The 20,648-nt window shown below is 43.4% G+C and overlaps 1 protein-coding gene across 3 annotated transcripts in view; it reads left to right on the top strand.

The window, feature by feature from the left end:
- Positions 1–20,440, top strand: part of mgat4b (alpha-1,3-mannosyl-glycoprotein 4-beta-N-acetylglucosaminyltransferase B) — a 69,044-nt gene extending 48,604 nt beyond the window's left edge. The window contains exons 7-15 of one of the 3 annotated variants that reach the window (XM_069143938.1): positions 3,500–3,575; positions 5,967–6,081; positions 12,037–12,167; positions 12,270–12,377; positions 13,443–13,636; positions 13,727–13,805; positions 15,122–15,209; positions 18,383–18,495; positions 18,712–20,440. In XM_069143938.1, coding sequence (XP_069000039.1) covers positions 3,500–3,575; positions 5,967–6,081; positions 12,037–12,167; positions 12,270–12,377; positions 13,443–13,636; positions 13,727–13,805; positions 15,122–15,209; positions 18,383–18,495; positions 18,712–18,735 — 928 coding nt within the window. In that variant the 3' untranslated portion in view covers positions 18,736–20,440. Of the gene's footprint in view, positions 1–3,499; positions 3,576–5,966; positions 6,082–12,036; positions 12,168–12,269; positions 12,378–13,442; positions 13,637–13,726; positions 13,806–14,711; positions 15,080–15,121; positions 15,210–18,382; positions 18,496–18,711 lie in introns of those variants that run through there. The other 2 variants (XM_069143939.1, XM_069143940.1) reach the window with 2 other exon arrangements.
- Positions 20,441–20,648: the final 208 nt, after the last annotated feature.

The following is a 20,648-nucleotide window of genomic DNA, read 5'->3' as shown; positions in this document are numbered from 1 at the left end:
TTTTACAGAAATCTGATGTTTGACCTTCTGAGGTTCTGTTCTGGTTCGGACGTTTTGTGCTTCCTGTTTTGATTTTCAAATGACTCCCCTCTTGTGACTCCACTGTATGATTGTTGGCCCCGCCCCCTGATTAGTTTCACCTGTCCCTCGTTGTCCTTTCCTCCTTGCTGTATTCAGTCTGAGAACTCAACAACACAAACAGACTCTGAACTTATTTCAACTTTTGTTCCTATAAAATTCATGTTTTTTTTATTTATTTAGAGTTTTCAGTTCTTTTGGGTTTGTGACCTTTTGGTGACTTGAAGTTTTCGTTAAAGCTGAACGATGTTTCAGTGATTAAATGACGGACGGTGGAAGAAGAGCACGACGTTAAAAGGCCGACGGCGACGAGGACTCGGAGGTCACGCTGCCTGTTTGTGTGAAGCAGCCGGAGGGAAAAGCTTCGTCTCCGTCTGGAAACACTGGCTTCTTGTTGCGCTTCGGTTTTGCGGGTGAAGCAGCTGACTCTCTGAACTCTCGTCCATCAGCGCTCAGAGAGAGAGAGAGTTAAAACAAAGCTGTCTCTCTGTTAACTTTACTGTTTTCCTATAAAAACCTCTTTTCCACTGGATTGTTTTTAGACCTCAGCAGACTTTTAAAAAGGCTATTGACTCCTAATAGTAAAAACAGGCTTTAAACTGCTGTATGAGGAGATGAGTGGAGGAGGAGGAGGAGGAGGAGGAGGAAGAAGGGGAACAGTAGGAGGAGGAGGAAGAGGAAGAAGGGGGGCAGTAGGAGGAGGAGGAGGAAGGGGAACAGTAGGAGGAGGAGGAGGAGGAAGAGGAAGAAGGGGAGCAGTAGGAGGAGGAGGAAGAGGAAGAAGGGGAGCAGTAGGAGGAGGAGGAAGAGGAAGAAGGGGGGCAGTAGGAGGAGGAGGAGGAGGAGGAAGGGGAACAATAGGAGGAGGAGGAGGAGGAAGAGGAAGAAGGGGGGCAGTAGGAGGAGGAGGAGGAGGAGGAAGGGGAACAGTAGGAGGAGGAGGAAGAGGAAGAAGGGGAGCAGTAGGAGGAGGAGGAGGAGGAGGAAGGGGAAGGGGTCCTTTATTTATGGCACAATAAAGTGAAGGAGACGATGTGTTCATCACATGATACAGAAACACCATCAGAGGAAACTTGGTCGTCCCGTTTCCGTTTTGGCTGCCGAAGCTTTTTCAGGACATTTTGTCTTCAGCTGGAAAACTAGCGGAGAGTTTTACAGCAGCAGGTTTATGGTGTTCAGAGGTGTTCCTGAGCCCATGCAGTGATTTCCACCATATTAACGTAGTCCGTTTTGACACCAGAACATTGTTAAAGACAGAAAGTTGGAGGAACATCAGGGAGCTGAGTGAATGAAGTACCCCAGGTTATGATGAATTTAAGAGTTCAGGGTCAAAGGTCATATCAGCACAGTGTCCTCTTCAGGCCGCTGCTCATTGTGGATTTTATAATTAGATTTGAATATTGAGGCTCACATTTGAAGCATATTTCACTTGTTAACAGAATCTTTTCTGTTGTTTCTATCAAGACAGTTTTGTTTTTGTTTTATTTATTTCTACATTTGGAATATTAGTTGCTTTAAAGTTGGAACTGTTTATTCTGATCGGTTGCCAAAGAGAGTTTTCACACCTTCGGGGTCTCAGTCTGTCGTCTTCAGGTGTTACAGCTCCCTGAATATGTGGAAATATAAATACATATAAATATATTTAAATAAAATCATAATTGCAATTTTAGTGTTCCAATTAATGAGCTCCTTGATTATCTGTCCAAGTGTCCTCTTGGACTGCTGAGTGCCTCCGGCTGGGAATTAGTTTGGATGGCGTTTTTCACACAAACCTCCAACAGAAAGTCGGAGCCGTTAGAAAAATAAAAAAAACATGACGACAGCCGAATGTTTGACGAAAAAGTTTCATAATTTAGGAAACACGTCTGGTGTTTTGCTTTCATGGGAATAAGGACGAGTTGGAGGTGCAGCTTGATGATTTTATTTTAGTCTGCAGCAACGAATGAGGGAAGTTCAGATTGTGTAATCAACTCGTCTCTACAGCGCCCCCTGCTGACTGGACGCAGTTTGTTTCCATGTGAAATAAACTGCTCATGAACCAAAACTAAAGTCTGAATCAAACAAACATTTGACTCTCAGAGTTATTTGAAGACACAAATATGTGAAATCAGGAGTTTATCAGATGTTATCAGATGCTGCTTCATATTTTCTTTGTTCGGACACGTCGATCTTCCGGAGTCAAACTTTCTTCAGTGGAAAATTCCTCAAAATGAACGTGGACAGAAACTCTTTTGAAAGTATGACATCATAAAGTCTCCTTTCAAAATAGAACTGATTTGACTAAAACTAAGTGTTCATTTCCAACCATCGAGGCTCCGCCCCCTCTCCTCTCACCATCAAAACAAACTAACCCCAACAACAGGAGGTGAAAGGGATTGTGGGAAATAAATGTGGTCTTGAAACGAGGAACATGTTCAATGAATTTTCTCCACTTCCAGCCAGAAGAGACAGAACTTTGTTTTAGTTTAGTTTATTCTTTTCCAAGAAGCTCTAAGAAACATTTTGCACTTTCTTCTTGAATTTTGCAAATTTTTTCTAATTTCCGCAATTTTACAAAAAACTAAACTCGACAAATTACATCAGTTTTTAAAATAATTAACATTTTTGATGACAACAATCAAATAAAAAATCCTGAAGGCATTGATAATACGATTTTTAGAAGATTTGCTGTTATAATAAATATTTTTTGGTATGTCTTATTGTTTTTATGGAATTTATGGAAGTATGGAATTTATCTTATAGTTTAATGAAGATGAATAAAGTAAGAAAATGTGTGTTTATGGATTTAAGGATAAAAGTGTCTCCTTCAGTTGAATCCTTGAGTTCTTAGAAGTTTTTAGACATGAAAATAAAACCTGCTGCAGTGAGTTGGAAGTCTGAACTCTCCGGTGACAGCTGACTGTTGGTTCTGTGTGTGTGTGTGTGTGTGTGTGTGTGTGTGTGTGTGTGTGTGTGTGTGTGTGTGTGTGTGTGTGTGTGTGTGTGTGTTTACTGAAGCCCGTCTGTACACACACTGATTGCCTTGTTCTGTTTCTGAGAGCGGTCTGATATTTATGTCGGTTTTTCCATCCTCAATTCAGATGAAACCTGTTCAGACGTGTTTCCTCTTTCTCTGTCAACACGATGAAGACGAGCAGCTGCTTATCAGCTGATCACACACACACACACACACACACACACACACACACACACACACACACACACACACACACACACACACACACACACAGCAGCTCTCTCATTCTGCCCTTTTTTCTTGTCTGATGGTCGTCATCAAGTAATCATGAAATCAATCATTCGTTTCTGTTGATAACGTCTTTTTTTCTCTCCTCCTCCTTCTCTCCCCCTCCTCCTCTCCTCCTCCCCTCCTCCTCTCCCCCTCCTCCTCTCCTCCTCCTCCTCTCCCCCTCCTCTTCCTCAGGTGGAGGACGAAGCAGAACTTGGACTACTGCTTCCTGATGATGTACGCTCAGTCTAAAGGAACATACTACGTCCAGGTAGTTTTGTTTTTTTTATCAGGATTTAAGTAGACGTGTTAAGTCTTAATGTGTCAAACTTTGACACAATGCATGCTGGGAAAGCTGAAAAAAAATTCTGTTGTTTACAAGTTTTAAATAAAAAAACTGAACTTTTTGTGATTTAAAGCTGCTGAGACAGTCAGCTGGACACTTTTCATCCATTTTTTTTCTTCTTTCATATAAAAATCTGTTTTAATGCTTCAATGTCTGAATTTATTCAACTTGATAAATTAGTTAAATTTTGAATAATATTTTGTGTCCTTCTGCTCCTCCGCTGGCCGTCACTGGTCCTTCAGGTTAAATGAAGACGACATCTGTGACGTGTGTAATTCGCCTCATGTCATTATAAATCAGACGTGACCTCGGTGTCCTCCTTCAGTTTACAGCGTGTCCAACACGCACACACGCACGCCCACGCACACACGCACACACACACCCACACCCACACCCACACCCACACACACACCCACACGCACACGCACACGCACACACACACACACACACACACACACACACACACACACACACACCTCTCAGCACATAAATCACCTGAGTGAACCGTCAGACAGCCGCTGATGTCGCCGTAGCGACTGTAAAACAGCGGCGAGCACTCTGTGATGTAATACTGCTGCTGAGTGAGGCTCATGATGAAACTGTTGCATTGTGGGTAGACTGACATGGCTGTTAATGGAGGCGTCTCCCTGTGGCTTCATCACAGAGGCTTTGTTCCCTTTATAGATGAAAATAAGAAGAATCAGACGGTGGACTTCTCACCTCCTCCTCCTCCCACAGTCTGTTTCTAAAAGAGTTCGTAGCTTCAGGTCTGTAAAATGGTTCTGATCCAGAAGTGTCTCCAGCTGCAATACCAGCGAGTGCCACTAGAGTATATATATTGTATATAGTATATAATATATATAGATACATACTGTACTGTATATACTGTACTGTATATACTGTGCATTTTATATTTTATATTTATATTTTTTACTGCTATTTTATTGCATTTCTATTGTTCTATTATTATCTATTGCTTCTGTATGCTGCTGTAGCGAAAAAATGTCCCCTCGGGATTAATAAAGTAACTACCTAACCTAACCTAACCTAACCTAACCTAGAGGTCGGCTCCAAAAAGCCTCCGGCTCCATAGACTCCCATTCAACTTCTCTCATCAAATCCAAAGTGAATAAAATGTGTCCATCAGTTATCTCGGTGTTGTTAGCTAAAGTCACTCCTTCTTATTAGTTTTCTGGAGGTCCATCTGAAAATAATCCCTCATTCATTAGAAAAGAAGATTCAAGAAGACCTGTTTTTGGGGGCGTGTCTGTTTGATTGACAGGCCTGTGGTGCAGTCAGGTTACAGCTGAAGGAATCCTGACCTCCTGTTTTGGTCAGCAGCTGGTCAACATCACTAAACTACCTGGTTAAGATGGTTTTGACAGTCAGATGGTAAATACTAATGACAACATTAATCATTTGTTTAGTTTGTTTACTTCAATAATAACAGTTGTGTCTCTGAACTCACATTCAGATCTAAAACACACCAAATTAATTAATAATCACATCAAAAAAAAAAATCACTTTTTATTGTCTGATTTTTATGTTTTGGTTTTCTAACCAGCAACAGTCAGACAGTAAAAACTGCCCAAATGTTTGAATATCATTTACATCATATTTAATTGAATATGAGCTGATTTATGAGTGTAATCAAACTGTGTTTTTTTGCAGAGGCTTCTGGGTAATTAAACATGAAACATTTAATATGAACAGATAAAAACAGGAAGTCGAACGTCGACATGAGTTCTTCTTTGCAGCGCAGCGTGATCTGTGTTTTTCAGCCTTTATTTGTTTACAACTTGGAAAATAAATTTTCCACAATTATTTTTGAATTATTTATTTATTTATGAGACGATTCTCAGGCAACTTCTGCTTTAGTGATTTCTGAGGGAAAGATTTCCTCCAACAGTTTCAGTCACTCTGGATATAAAAGTACATTTCATGTCTGTTTGTTCTGATTTTTGTCGAACAACGCGCCTCCTTCACCTCCCTCTGCATCTTTGCCTCATGTCTCTCCTTTATTTCATCGCTTATTTCATACTTTCATCATCTTCTTAATCTGTCGAGTTCATTAAAGCGTCTGCAGCCGCTCGTATTTACTGACAGGGAAGACGGCTTTCAGCTTCGTTTTCTGATCTCAGTTTAACTTTCATCTTTTCGGTTTGTCTTCGGGAGGTCTCACTCTGACCAGAAAACCTGGCACCGTTCCTCCAACAGTTACTGTTTGAAGATCATAGCAGACATTTGAGATGCTCTGCTGTTACAGGAAGACAAAGAAACCTCTGTAATGTCCCTCTGTGTCTCCGTCTCTTCCAGCTGGAGGACGACATCGTGGCTCGTCCGAACTACTTCACCACCATGAAGAACTTTGCGCTGCAGCAGCCGTCGGAGGAGTGGATGATCCTGGAGTTCTCTCAGCTCGGCTTCATCGGTGAGTCTCCGCCGCTGGTATTTACAGCCACAACACCAACAGCTCCACCGATAATAACCATCATTATGATAACGAGCAGAGAGCTGAGGCTCCGGACGATGTGCTCAGAGAAGGAAGATATTGATTCGTTCAGCGACCTTCTCAGTCAGGCCGATCAGAGTCGGTGTGAAAACGTCTTCATGTTTGGTCTTTTATTTCTGCAGTTTGGGTGATTTATTGAACTATTTTGATTGATTCTGCACGATCGAACACTGAGAATCAGTCGCGCGAAGTCACTTTTGTGTTTGTCTTTAAGAAATACTATTTTTTTTATTTTTGCTTCATTTCTGCCTTAAAAATTTCCTCCGTTGCAACAAAACAGAAGTTAAGAGAAACTAGAAACGTTGTGATTTCACCGTGGACCTGAAGCTGGAGCAGAGAAACATCAGAACATGACCGCTTACAGCCAAGTGTTCCTGAGCCCGTGCAGTGATTTTCACCACACGTGTTGATTTGCATCTCATCAGAGGAACGTCTGCAGGCTGTAATCAATAACCAGATATCTGTAGTTGTCCCGCGAGCAGAGCCTCAGTACGATTAAAAGATCATCAGACGGTTTCAGAACACGTCAGTTAATATCAGAAGATTAAAAGCGGTGAACACGGTTTGTTCCCGGAGGTCGAGGATGAACCCGGAGCGTCGTGGCAACGCCGTCGGGAGGTGTTGAGGTGTGCTGCCTCTGACAGGAGCTGAAACTAGAATCTGATTTCCCATCTTTCCGTCTGACGGTGAATTAAACCCACCGGAGCGTCGGCCCACATCTGATCTGCTTTCTAATTATTCTGTCGGGGCTAATCAGCGACTCGTGTCCTCCTGGATCCAATCAGCCGCCGCCGACATGTGGAAAGCCGGCGTTTACCCGCCTGGAACCGATCCAAAGTCAGCTCTCTCCTCAGGACCGTTTCCAGCTCCAACAGATGGAGGCTGGAGCGGCAGAAATCAGAGAGGTCAAAGGTCACGGCGGCTCGACATGCAGCTGGAAAACCAAAAAATAAATGTGAAAAAAGAGACATTTAAAAAAAGCTGTTTTTAATGAAACAACAAAATATTATTTTCTAAACAGAAGTGTAAAATGAATGAAGGTGAATAAATTGGTGATTCTTTGATGTTTCAGTAGTTTAATGGCTGCAGAAAGTTTCTTAAACTTCCTTTATGAAGCAGAAATGTGTGTGTGTGTGTGTGTGTGTGTGTGTGTGTGTGTGTATATGTGAGTGAGTGAGTGAGTGTGTGTGTGTGTGTGTGTGTGTGTGTGTGTGTGTGTGTGTGTGTGTGTGAGTGAGTGAGTGAGTGAGTGAGTGTGTGTGTGTGTGTGTGTGTGTGTGTGTGTGTGTGTGTGTGTGTGTGTGTGTGTGTGAGTGTGTGTGTGTGTGTGTGTGTGTGTGTGTGTGTGTGTGTGTGTGTGTGTGTGTGAGTGTGTGTGTGTGTGTGTGTGTGTGTGTGTGTGTGTGTGTGTGAGTGTGTGTGTCAGGGTGTAAGAGATAAACTTATTATGTGTGTTTTTGACATTTGACATCCTCTGTGAGGAAAGTGTTCAGGAAGTCAGCTGCGTAAAATAAACTGTATTAATCTTTAATTAATTACACTTTAAACACAACTGAAATCTGAGATTAATTTGAAAGATAAATTATATCTCTATCATAATTTTTCATCGGTTTCCTATCCGGTCTTTTTGTACGTAACTTTTTGTCGTCATTTTGTGCCTCTTTGCAACTGTTTTAATGAAGTTGACATCTGACTGGTCGTGTCGCTCTTTGTCTTTTGTGTGTCTGGAAGTCTCTATATTTGATTCCCACTTCTCTTTTTTTTAAGTCAGTTTTGGTCTTTTCATCGTTGCTTTGAGAATTTATTTTGTTCTTTTGATGAGTTTTTCCAACAGTAAACGTTCACAGAGGCTCTGAGATGGAAACGCTTCAGTTTCAGTGAAAGTCCATCAGATTTAGTTTCTGTTCTGCAACTCGGTCTGTTAATTCCCGTTTCATGAAAATGACTCAGCGGTTTTAAACGCTGATGTTTCGGTCCGGAGATCGGAAGCCGTCTGCGCTCCGTCTCTCCCTCGCCACCTCGTCTCTGCTCGCGGCGTCGCTTCCTCCATCAAAAGAAATTAAACATTTTAAGTGTGAATTATTGATTAGGCTAACTGCAGGGGGGAAAACAATCAATTATGTCATTATGTATGTTATGAAAGCCGGAGGGACGCAGACCAAACCAAACACATTTATTTTCATCGGCTGAATTGGATCTTTTGATAAAGTTGTTCTCTGAAGAACCGTTTGTTAGAACCCGGTCCGGTTCCTGCGTGTCGGTCCGGTACCGGGACGTCGGATGAGGATGATGAAACTGTTGCTGAGTGTGTCGCGCTCGGCCTTCATCGCTGAGTCTTTGTTCTCCGAGAGGAGAGAAACCGTGTCGGACAGCCAGAAGTGGTCCGACATCATCGAGACGATGAACATCAGACCGATTGAACATAATGAAGGAAATAGGAACAAAACAAGGACGGAAAATAAGAAGATAAAACCAGGGAAATCAGGAGGATAATTAAATTAATGCAGCACTATCAGAAAATGATAACAATAGAACACAGAATTTATTTGTTTTTGTTCTTCAGATGTCCAAAATAAAATGCAGGTATTTAATATCCTCAGCTACTCTCTCGATATCACCAGACAGGAAACCGTGTCAGTGTCACGTTTTGCCTCATTTCTAAGCGTGAACAAGACGCATGTTTGACCGAAGTGGAAGAAGGAGGTCATGTGATGAAATAGGGGAGGAGCTTAACATAAAATGACTTATTTGAAGCCAAATTCTGATCTTCTCTTCACCCAAAACTTGTCCCTGAGCTCACCTGAGACACACAGTGAAGCTGTTTCTATGGTAACAGGTTTACATCCAATAATCAGTAATGTGTATTTCCATCCGCTTTGGGTAAATCATCTGAAGTGTTACAGTCCGATTCCTGCAAATGTTTCACAATAAAAGCCTCGTCAAAAAATGTAAAGTTTCTGTCTACTGAGGGCTTTTATTTTTTAAGCAGATAGAGGAAGTGTTTCGTTTGTATTAACTAACGTTGTACTGCAGTGGGTTTAACAGGGCAAACGGGAGCGGATCAAAAAGAACTGCAAACATTTTATTTGGAAAATAATCTATTAGCTCTACGACACCTGTAACCTTCACGTTCTCTCCGGTGAAACGTGACAATGACACGCTGAACTGCAGCGAGCTGACGGCTGTCCCTCGCTCTGATACCAACGTAAAATATTTTTAGCGTAAACAGATAAATAGCAACTGGATTTACAAAGACACTTTATTTAAACGGCATCAATTTAACTTTCTACAAATAAAACGGAAAGACGAGCTGCCGTTTGTGAATTAAAACTGAAGCGTGACGCCGTAAAAATAACTTAATTCTGCAGCGTCCTCTGGCTGCCGTGACCTTTGACCTCCTGTCAGGCTGCTAACGGCAAAAAACTGAAGCTGTTTTAAATTCTTAAGATGAAAATGTGTGAAATTACGCACACACTTTTTATTCTGAAAAAAAACAATTTTATCATTTTATTTAGTCTGTTTTATTTCTGTGTAAAAAAATTAAAATTTGCAGGAATAACCGATAAAAATCTATGAATAACAGGAAATAATGATGATAATCTGCAGCTGAGTGACATTTAAGATACTTTTTAAGTAAAAAAACTAAAATTTACTGTTTTTATTCCAAAGTTGAATCCAGATTTTTTTTTTAACTTTCAGCAGTTTGATTGATTCGTCCTTCATGAAGAGTTTCAATCGATCGACACGACTTTTCACTCGGCCTCTGAACAAATCTGTTTGACTCGTCGTGGAGACTCTTTCTGCCGGCCGCTCTGTTTGGAATTGGATTTGATAGAGAGATGATGAAGAGAGGAGGAGGAGGGAGGATGAAGGAGGTGAATACAGATGGAGGATCCCAGCAGGAGTCTCCTCTCTGAGCTGATGCTCATTTCACACCTGGATATTTATTCTCTCCTCCTCCTCCTCCTCCTCCTCCTCCTCCTCCTCCTGCCAGACCTCCCTCTGGTCCTCGGCTCTGACCTCACGAATCCTCCCCGACCTGCGAGCAGCGGCTGCTGTAATAGATTCATCAGGGTGAAGCTGACTCACTGAATTAAATCAGCTGCAGGGCTGCTCTCTAATTCACATCCTCAGATTTGGGTTTTTCTGTTTGCTAAGTTTAGCTCCGGCCTCGCTCACGTCTGCAGGGTTTTGTTTTTTTATATTCCGTTGCCTCGTCGAACATCCGGCTCTCTGGAGGCTCACATGTCTGAACAGATCAGGGAGGAGGAGGAGTAGGAGGAGGAAGAGGATGAAGAGGAGGAGGAGGGCGCTGAGCTGTCTGCTGGCCTTTTAATTCGCCCTCGTCATAGTTTCAGTCCGGTGAAACGGTTCAGTTTCTGACCTTTAATTCCCCGAGATGGTTCCTTCAGCTTGGAAACAAGCAGACCGAACGCAGAGAGATGAAGTTAGACGAGTTATTTCAGGCATCTGGGAGGAAACGTTCACTTCGAGGTCCCACAATTAGACTGAAGAAACATAAAAACTAAAACTCCCATGGTGCATTTCATTCACAGATGTTGTAGTTTTACAGACTGTTTATAAAAATGTATTTTCAGTCTCCAGGTCTGAAAAGTAAAGCCGTTGCAGAACGTGTCTTAAATTGCAATACCACTGAGGGCCACTAGGGGCTGGCTCCAAAAAGCCTTTTAAACATAGCTATGTTTGGGGGTGGAGTATAAGTAGGCGGGGCATAATTTCTCAGATCTGCCCCTCGCTCCTCCCCAGCTTGTCCAAATATGGTAACTTTTGGATTTTGGAGTGTGAAACATGACTCAGCATTAATTAGAAATACTAGAATCACCTCCCCTAACCACTCAAGTTGTAGTTTGCATGCAGTTCATAGAGATGCATGTTTTCTCAAGGGGTTACTTAGTGGGAAATAAATGTGAACTCCTATTGACCTTGACCTTTGACCTTTGACCACCAAAATCTCATCAGTACATCGTTGAGTTAAATCGAACATTTGTTGACAAATTTGAAGAAATTCCCTCCAGACGTTCCCGAAATATCGCATTCACGAGCACAGGCCAATGTGATGGGACAGTGACCTTTGACCTTTGACCACCTAAATCTCATCAGCTCCTCGTTGGTACCACGTGAATGGTTGTGCCAAGTTTAAAGAAATTCCATCAAATCATTCTTGAGATATCGCGTTCGCGAAAATGCTACAGACGGATGAGAGGGACTTGAGGTCATGCTGACCTTGAACTTTGACCTTTTACCACCAAACTCCAATCAGTTCGTCCTTGAGGCCGAGTGAACGTTTATTTCACATTTGAAGAAATTCCACCAAGGCGTTGCTGAGACATCACGTTCACGTGAGTTTGGAGAGTTGAGGTCGCAGTGGGCTTGACCTTTGACCTTTGCCCCTTAAATTCCAATCAGTTTGTCCTTGGTATCAAATGAATGTTTTTGCCAAGTTTGAAAAAATTCCCTTCAGGGGTTCTTGAGATATCGCAGTCAAAAAACTAAACACAGAACCAGCAGGAAAGCAGAACTAAAAAATAACTCAGTTCAATCTTGTTCTCTGACCTTTGACCTTTGACCTCCTCAGTGCTGCCTGTAGCTCAGAGGATCACAGAGTCGTTTGTAGTCCTATGTTTGTCCCGTCTCTCTGGATTTGAACCAGCAGCCTGCCACTAATTAGTGCGCGTCCTTTTTCACCTGAATTCACCTGAATTCACCTGAACTCACCTGAACTCACCTGAATTCACCTGAACTCACCTGAACTCACCTGAACTCACCTGAACTCACCTGAACTCACCTGAATTCACCTGAACTCACCTGAACTCACCTGAGGAAGATGCAGTAACGGCGCTCCTCTCCCTGCAGGGAAGATGTTCAAGTCTCTGGACCTGTCGCTCATCGTGGAGTTCATGCTGATGTTCTACAAGGACAAACCCATCGACTGGCTGCTCGACCACATCATGTGGGTCAAAGTGTGCAACCCGGAGAAGGACGCGGTGAGCGAGCTCTTCTTCTGCTGGAGGAACTCCCGCTGGAGGACCAACATTTTCTATTTTCTGTTTACGTGTCAGTGATTGTTTGGTGTCTGTCTCCATCAGAAACACTGTGACCGGCAGAAGGCCAACCTGAGGATTCGCTTCAAGCCGTCGCTCTTCCAGCACGTCGGCACCCACTCCTCTCTGGCAGGAAAGATCCAGAAACTCAAGGTCAGGAAGGAGCCTCGCTTTTCAGCAGCTGCATTTCTCAAAATAATCCTATTTAAATCAAAGCCGATAAATAAACTTCATCCTGAATTCCGATCTTTAGAAACTAATCACATTAACTCCGCCCTCTTTTGATAGTTTGTACATTTAGTCCCTCCGTGTTCTGCTTTTGATCTTGAAAACATCTTGAGCTGCAGCCCGGTTTTTTTGTCGGTTGTCCGTCAGAGTGAAATCGTGGAGTTTAGTGAGTTTGAACGAGCTTCGGTCCAACTTCGTCTCTGCAGAGATGAAGATTGAAAGCCTCAGCGGTCGGCGGCGGCTCCGGCTGCTGCCAGCAGCTCACAGTCTTAATGCCTCTGATTACTGTGTTAAGAGCGATGGACATTAGCCCCGCTGACTCCTGCTGCAATCTGCTCTAATCAATTGGATATTGATCGGGCTGTCCAGGACCAGCGCGGCTCCTCCCGCTGCAGATTGAAGCTCAGAGGCCGGCCGGCACGTTGCCCTCGCTGCCACTTCAGAGAAAATCAGCCTGAAAGTTTAAAAAAAAGCAAAAGTTAGGTTGAAAGAATCAGAGTGGACGTTTGATTTATTCATCTGTAGAGACTCTTAATTAAGAAAGAGAGTCAGGAGGGAGGAGTGAAAATAACATCGTCAGTTAAAGACATTAAAATGTCCTTATAATTGCTGCTCAATGGTCAACAAAGAGCATCTCAGATGGTTTGAACCTTTCACAATAAAAGCAAAGATTTAAAGCCCGGCTTTGTTAGAGAGAGTCGAGCTACAGCCTGCAGTTTGTTAGCTTAGCTTGGCATAAAGAGAGATAACTGAGGCCGGACTCTGAGCGCTGAGTGACTGTTTGAAGATATCCGAGCAGAGAAGTGTGTGTGAAGTGCATCAGAGCGCCACTAAACATGAAGTCATGCGTCTGTTGCTCGGTCGAGTGTTTCAGAGCGGATGAGTCATCAGCCGGCGATGAAACCAGCGCTGCGTGTTACTTCCTGCTCGGTGCACGGCCGTGTCATTGTGCTGTTTGTGATGAAGCTCCTTCACGGCTCGTTTTTTCAGGATAAGGACTTCGGGAAACAGACGCTGCACAAAGGTCACGCCAACCCACTGGCAGAGGTGACGACCAGCCTGAAGACGTACCAGCACTTCACCCTGGAGAAGGCCTACCTGGGTGAGGACTTCTTCTGGGCCTTCACGCCGGTGGCGGGAGACTTCATACGGATACGCTTCTTCACGCCGGTCCGCATCGAGAGGTCGGTACCAACGGAGGGGAACCGAACCGTCGAGGGGAGATCAGGTTTTTTTGGGGGGGATTTATGTTGTTTTCTGTTTTCTTCCGTCAGGTTCTTCTTTCGGAGCGGAAACATAGAACATCCAGGAGACAAACTCTTCAACACGTCGGTGGAGGTTCTGCCTTTCGACGTGAGTCTCCAGATCCAGAACCGGTCCAGTTTCTGAACCGTTTCCCATCGTAAAGCTTCAAATCCACCTTAAGTTTCAAAAACATCGTCAGCGCCTGGCGATCATCCGCCCCCACAAACTTCTGAAGTTGTTGTTTACATGCAGTTCATTTATGTTTGTGCCATGTTTGAGATATTGTGGGCAACGGATGTGAACTCATAGTGACCTTGACCTTTGACCTTTGACCACCAAAATATCATCAGTTTGTCGAGTTAAATTGGAAATTTTATGACAAATTTGAAGAAATTCCCTCCAGATGTTCCTGAAATATTTCTGTCATGAGCATGGACCAGTGAGACAGTGACCTTGGCCTTTGACCTTTGACCACCAAAATTGTATCAGTTCATCATCGGTACCAAGTGAATGGTTTTGCCAAGTTTGAAGAAATTCCCTCGAGGCGATATTGAGATATCGCATTCACGAGAACCAGACAGACAGAGGGACGATCGCTGGTGTGGAGGCGAAACGAAGAAACTCTCAGAACGACTCGTAGAAACATGAAGTCCAAATCAGACCAAAGATTCAAAGACAGGATGAGACCGTTTTAGATCGGTGCAGCCGTGGGAACCGGCTCGACTCAAACCAGCCTCCTCCTGCACATTAAGAGTCTTTGTTCATTAACAAGAATAAAAACACGTCTCTCTTTTTGCAGCAAAGACACTTAAATCTGGATTGTTCCTTTAAAACATCTCAGATACCGACTATAAGAAACCCTCTTCACTTCCTGTTTGAGTGATTTTTTTTTTTTTTTTTAATTTGGGGGAGGAGGTGCGCAAAAATTTAAATGGATTTATTAAAATTTGAAATTAAACATTATAATGATGGTGGAATGATCCTTTAACTTTTGAAATGGTTCTGAGGATTCAGGACCCTTTGACTTTACTAACAGACGAACGTCTCCATCGATTGGCTGCGTTTGTGGTCTCGGAGTGACGGATCGCGGCCGGCGTCTCCTCCGGGCTTCGAGGCTGATTAAAGCTGAGCGTCGCAGCGGGAGGCGGAGAGATGAAGGAGGAGAGGAAGACGAGCGGCGGCCGACAGCAGCCTCATCAGGCCAAGAGAAAGAGCCGAAAAATCAACCGACACTTAAGGAAACGCAGGACGGGGGAGGGGGGCAGTTGCCACAGTAACGCTGACCAGGAGACAAGAGGATGGGGCGAGGGGAGGATGGAGAGCGCTGATGGGAAATGAGCAATAAAACAGGGGACATTACTCTTCAGGAGGGTTTTTATACTTTTATACAAGTGAAATAAAAGTGTGTGTTTGTGTGTTTTCAGAACATCCAGGCGGACAAAGAGGCCTTGACAGAAGGGAGGGAGAAGACGCCGAAGTACCACCGGACCGAGGACGGGTTCATCAGGATCGGTGAGTGATGATCGGACACGTCTGAAAGTTTTCTCAGCAGCTGGAGGAGAAACTCAGACGAGTTTTAATGAGCTGAGCTGCAGACAAACTGTCTTCGTTTACTTCTGCAACCGCAGACTGGATATAAAAGTGTTCTTAGTCTTTGAGTCTGAAAAATGAGTCCAATGCAGAAGTGTTTCAAGCTGCAATACCACCGAGTTAAATAGAAAATTAGAAATAAGCTTCAAGAAGACCTGTTTTTGGGGGCGTGTCTGTTTGATTGACAGGCCTGTGGTGCAGTCAGGTTACAGCTATCGGTGGGCGGGACGTCGTATCGTCAGGTTTCCAATCAGATCGGTCAGATCCACCGCTGGCTCCTCCCCCAGCTCGTCCAAATATGGTCACTTCCTGAAGTCTGAACTGGAGGCTTTCAATCTGACTCCAAACACATGAAGCCATCAGATTAAAAGATAAAACTAAAGTGGTTATAAATCAGTAGTTAAAATAAGAATAATGATATTCAGTTTATTGTCACAGACTTTAATCTGGATATTAAGTCTGGTTTTGTGTTATTGTGGTTATTTACATCACAGAAGTATTTATTTCATCCACGTGGAGAAACTCTGGGCAGAAAGGAGGGAGGGAGGAGGGTGAGTCTGATATCTGACATCATAAATTATCAGCAGATCTTTATCCCCTTCATCAATTTTTCAGATGAGTCGGCCGATCAATCTGGCTGGCGCTCCTTCACTCTATTAATTTCAGCCGGAGCTGCTTTCAGAAGTCGCCTGTGTGTTGGAGGGAAATCGGGCGTCTGGGAGAGTCGAGGCCGAGCGGACGGGGTTCGATTTTAACGGTCATCACGAGACAAAAACACAATTTAATTCCTTAAATATTCCCATGAAATTCATGGAAATCAAACGTTTAGTTTAGTTAGTCTCAGAGTTTTTAAGTTTAGCTGATATTTATTGACAGAAACTCCAGAAATTGATTCATGAGGCCTTTTGTGCATGTTTACAAATTATTGATGGATTCAGCAGTTTAATATCCTGAAGGAAAACTAGCTAAAGTCATTATAATGACTCTTTTCATTGGTTTAACATGTCATTCATGGTTAAAAACTCAAATGACTTTGGTGCTTTGACTTTCCCTCTGGCGCCACCTTGAGGTTCATATCTGTGGTTTCAGCCTGGTATCACACCAAAGCGTGTAATACACCCATCTGTCCACTAGAGGACACCGTGTCAGTGTCATGTTTAAAGACTGTTTCTAAAAGAGTTCGTAGCTTCAGGTCTGTAAAATAGTTCTGATCCAGAAGTGTCTTCAGCTGCAATACCAGCGAGTGCCACTAGAGGTCGGCTCCAAAAAGCCTCCGGCTCCATAGACTCCCATTCAACTTCTCTCATCAAATCCAAAGTGAATAAAATGTGTCCATCAGTTATCTCGGTGTTGTTAGCTAAAGTCACTCCTTCTTATTAGTTTTCTGGAGGTCCATCTGAAAATAATCCCTCATTCATTAGAAAAGAAGATTCAAGAAGACCTGTTTTTGGGGGCGTGTCTGTTTGATTGACAGGTCTGTGGTGCAGTCAGGTTACAGCTATCGGTGGGCGGGATGTAGGTTTCCAATCAGATCGGTCAGATCCACCGCTGGCTCCTCCCCCAGCTCGTCCAAATATGGTCACTTCCTGCTCCAAAACATTCAACGAAAGTTTTTTTTTGGAGCCAGCCCCTAGTGGTCCTCAGTGGTATTACACTCCACGAAACTTCTGCATTGGCTTCACTTGTCAGACTACATCCACTTTTATGTACATTTAATAATTTCAACCTGTAACTGTCTGCGTTTATTGTCGAGAAACCTGTCGTATCGGGATGCTTTTTTGTCGTCTCTGCTTAATCCGTGTTTCTGAGAAAAGTTCTCAGACAGACGTGTACGTGCTGGATATAAAGTGGAAGCTATAATACCCACAATAATACCAGATAATACCATGCGATAAACAATAACACACCGCAGACGCTGCTCTTTGTCGGGATTAGGGTCGCACTCGTACCTGGAACCATCGCAGCCAACACTATAATCCCTCGTAAACAAATCCTCTGAAGGGATCGTTGCTCCGTCGAGGTGACGTCCCACCAGAACCGGCCGCGATCAGACCCAACACCGACGCGGGTCGTCCGGCCGGTCCTGGTGGAGGCAAAAGGCAGTTTAATCACAAGAAGAGAAACCCAGCACAGAACCACAGGGGTCAATTAATGGAATGTGGATAAAAGTAATGGGTCTTAATAACCTTTGATAACCTGGCAAATCTGCACAGAAAGCAGAACAATCCCTTAATTACTCCGTCAACAAATGAATAAATAATAAATCCGGATCAAATCCCTTTAAAACACTTCTGCTCTTTAAAGATGTGACGTGTTTCAGGAGGGAATAATGGAGGGAGGAATGATGCGGGGATGATGAAAGGGCTGCTGTGATTGGTCCGTTTAAAGTGTGAGATTATTTTATTTAAACTGGTCCACACAGGAAGTCATCATAAGAAGCTTAATTTAAAATATAATTAAAAAGCAGCACTTTGGTAAAAAAAAACAAAAACAACAAAAAAAACAACAACAACAACAACTGATTATGCAGCTAAAATATTTGCATTGTACAAAAATAAATGTATATTGAAAGTAAGTGTTCTAAGCGTTGTCTAGTGTTCCTGAGCCCATGCGGAGATTTCTACCACAGAATCATGGCTGGTTTTTTTTCCCGATATTGGTTTTTCGGCCTTGTTCCTTGCATCAGATTTTGTCTCAAGTTTTTGGGGAACAGAAAATGTGTTGTTGTTGTGTTGGAGAAGCCCGTTGCCATGGCGCCACAGTTCAGATGGTTTGTGTTCTCTGGGTTTTTAAAAGACGCAGCAACAAGACAGGAAAAAGAGTGACAAATAAAGAAGAAAAGCACAGATTAAATACAGCAGGGAGAGAAGGACAACGAGTGACAGATGAAACTAATCAGGGGGGTGGGGCCAACAATCATACAAGGGACTGTGCTGCGTTCAATAGAAACACTCTCTCCTGTCTGATTCAGTCAGAAACTCTCCTGCAGATGTGAGACTGAACAACACCGGAGACACTTTGAGAATAGAAGATGAATCTTCGTCTTCGTGTGTCTTCTGTTTGTTTTATTGATCATTGATCTTCATCTCTTGCAGCAACGTTCCAGAACGGGATCGCAGAAGGGGAAGTGGACCCCAACTTCGGGCCCCTGGAGGCCATGCGTCTCTCGGTGTTGACGGACTCGCCGGTGTGGGTGATCCTCAGCGAAGTGAGGAGGGCGGGGGGAGGGGCGGGGGGTGTTCAGGAGTTTATTAACTGTGTTTTAACTGAAGATGACTCTCATCACAGTTTGATGAAATGACGGCTGTTTTTCATCATTAATTGATCCAAACTTTTAAATTTTAGATTAAACACACATTTAGACTGTGTTCAGGTTGGTTCTGCTAATTTAAATCTTCCTCCTCCTCGTCCTCCTCCTCCTCAGATCTTCATAAAGAAGGCCGAGTGACGCTCCTCTTCCTCACTGATACCTCAGCAGCGTTCAGCTGACCGGAGGCTCCTCAGCTGCCGTCCTGCCTCCGGTCCCGCTCCCCGGATCCTCACCGCGGTGCCACGGCGCCGCCGCCTGGCCGGACCTCGGCGCCGCAGGGCGGAACAGAGACTGCTCGGGGCCGGGGGGCCGGGGGAGGGTGGTGAAGCCCCGCCTCCTGGTTTACACAGAGAAGAAGCTGTAGTGAGGATTGTGTATTTATGTACATACAGTCTGTTCATGTTGAAACACTGTAGACGGAGGAAGCTGCAGCTCCGACACGCAAAGGCCTTCTGGACCTTTCTACCCACAACCACCCGTAGAAGTCCCCACTACACCTGTGTGTGTGTGTGTGTGTGTGTGAGTGTGTGAATGTGTGTGAGTGTGTGTGTGTGTGTGTGTGTGTGTGTGTGTGTGTGTGTGAGTGTGAGTGTGTGTGTGTGAATGTGTGTGAGTGTGTGTGTGTGTGTGTGTGTGTGTGTGTGTGTGTGTGTGTGTGTTGCTCTCTGAGCAGTTTGCCTTAACGAAGATGAAGACGAAGACTCTTAACGACCCACGATCGACACATGTAGCATCAACAAACTCCCAGAATCCTTTGCTGCAGCCTCGGACCTTCTCCACACTTCTCTGTGGCTTCAAACTACTGATGAAGACGATGATGAAGACGATGATGAAGACGGACGGTGTTTCCTGTTTCAAAAAACGTTTTGTTTTGTTCCAAGCTGACGGAGGCCTTTCACCGACGACCGCTCTGTGTACAAATACACAGTAATACACAGTAACATGAAGTACTACACAGTACTGTATAATACTGTGCACCACTACACAGTACTATACAGTAATCTGAAATACTGTGAAGTAATCTGAAGTTATCTGATGTATTCCACAGTATTGTAGATAACTATGTCCAATTACACAGTAATATACAGTCCTGTGAAGTACTCTGAGTATTCTGAAGTATTTTAAAGTACTCTTGAGTACTCTTCAGTACGCCACAGTACTCTAAGTAATCTTCAGTTTTCTGATGTACTTTATGTTCGTGTCTCGTCTCAGAGAAGTTTTGATTGATTATTTTTTTTTTACCTGAGCCGGTCACGTGATGAAACAACCTGATATTGAATCAAACCCCTGTCAGTCCTCTTCAGGAAACTGTCAGTTTTGGTGGGAACAATAACTACTTCATGAGAAAAGTATTTGTTTGAAGAAAGATGTCTCTCATGGACTCCATCACTGGTCTCCTGGGGTTCTTCTGCCCTCTGGTGGACTGACGGGTGTATTACAGGCTGCACTGTGACTGCTTAATAAACTAGTCGTACATGTAAGATCATTTAAAATCTGAAACATTTTCACCTGAAAATCAACAGATAATCTGAAACATCTCATATAAGGGAACAAATTGAGGATTTAAATCCTCCAAAGAGAACGATTGATCGAGCGTCTCCTCCTCTGAGTCGCAGCTCCTTCCTGTCTACGATCAGACGAAATGAACAGAACGAACCGCAGCTTCAGGAAACACCTCCAGTCTTTTCACGTTGTTTTATTTTATTTGTACGATGCACTGGAATGCATTGCTCTCATCTTGTAGCTATTTGTCTTTTTGTATCCTTTAGATAAACTCTATTTAAATGAGCTTCGACTTCTATCCAACCTGTGAATTGTAATAAAGACCGAAAATTTAAATGAGTTTCGGGATCAACGTTTGTTTTGTTTGTAACTTCAGCATTAATAAAGGTCAGTTTTAACTTTATATTTCTTAGAAAACAAATCAAACTTCCTGTTTCATTCAACATCTGGAGAAAAAGACGACTTATCGAGTATTCCTTCAGTTTTAGAATGAAAACAGAAGAAATACAAACATTTTTATAATTTCTGACATTTCAGCACCACAATAT

Source organism: Embiotoca jacksoni, unplaced genomic scaffold (genome assembly GCF_022577435.1).
Source record: "Embiotoca jacksoni isolate LCO1_2020_lvr unplaced genomic scaffold, fEmbJac1.0.p SCAF_117, whole genome shotgun sequence".
Lineage (NCBI taxonomy): Eukaryota > Metazoa > Chordata > Actinopteri > Embiotocidae > Embiotoca > Embiotoca jacksoni.
The sequence above is the reverse complement of the archived record's forward strand: the minus strand, read 5'-3'. Positions and strand labels throughout refer to the sequence as shown.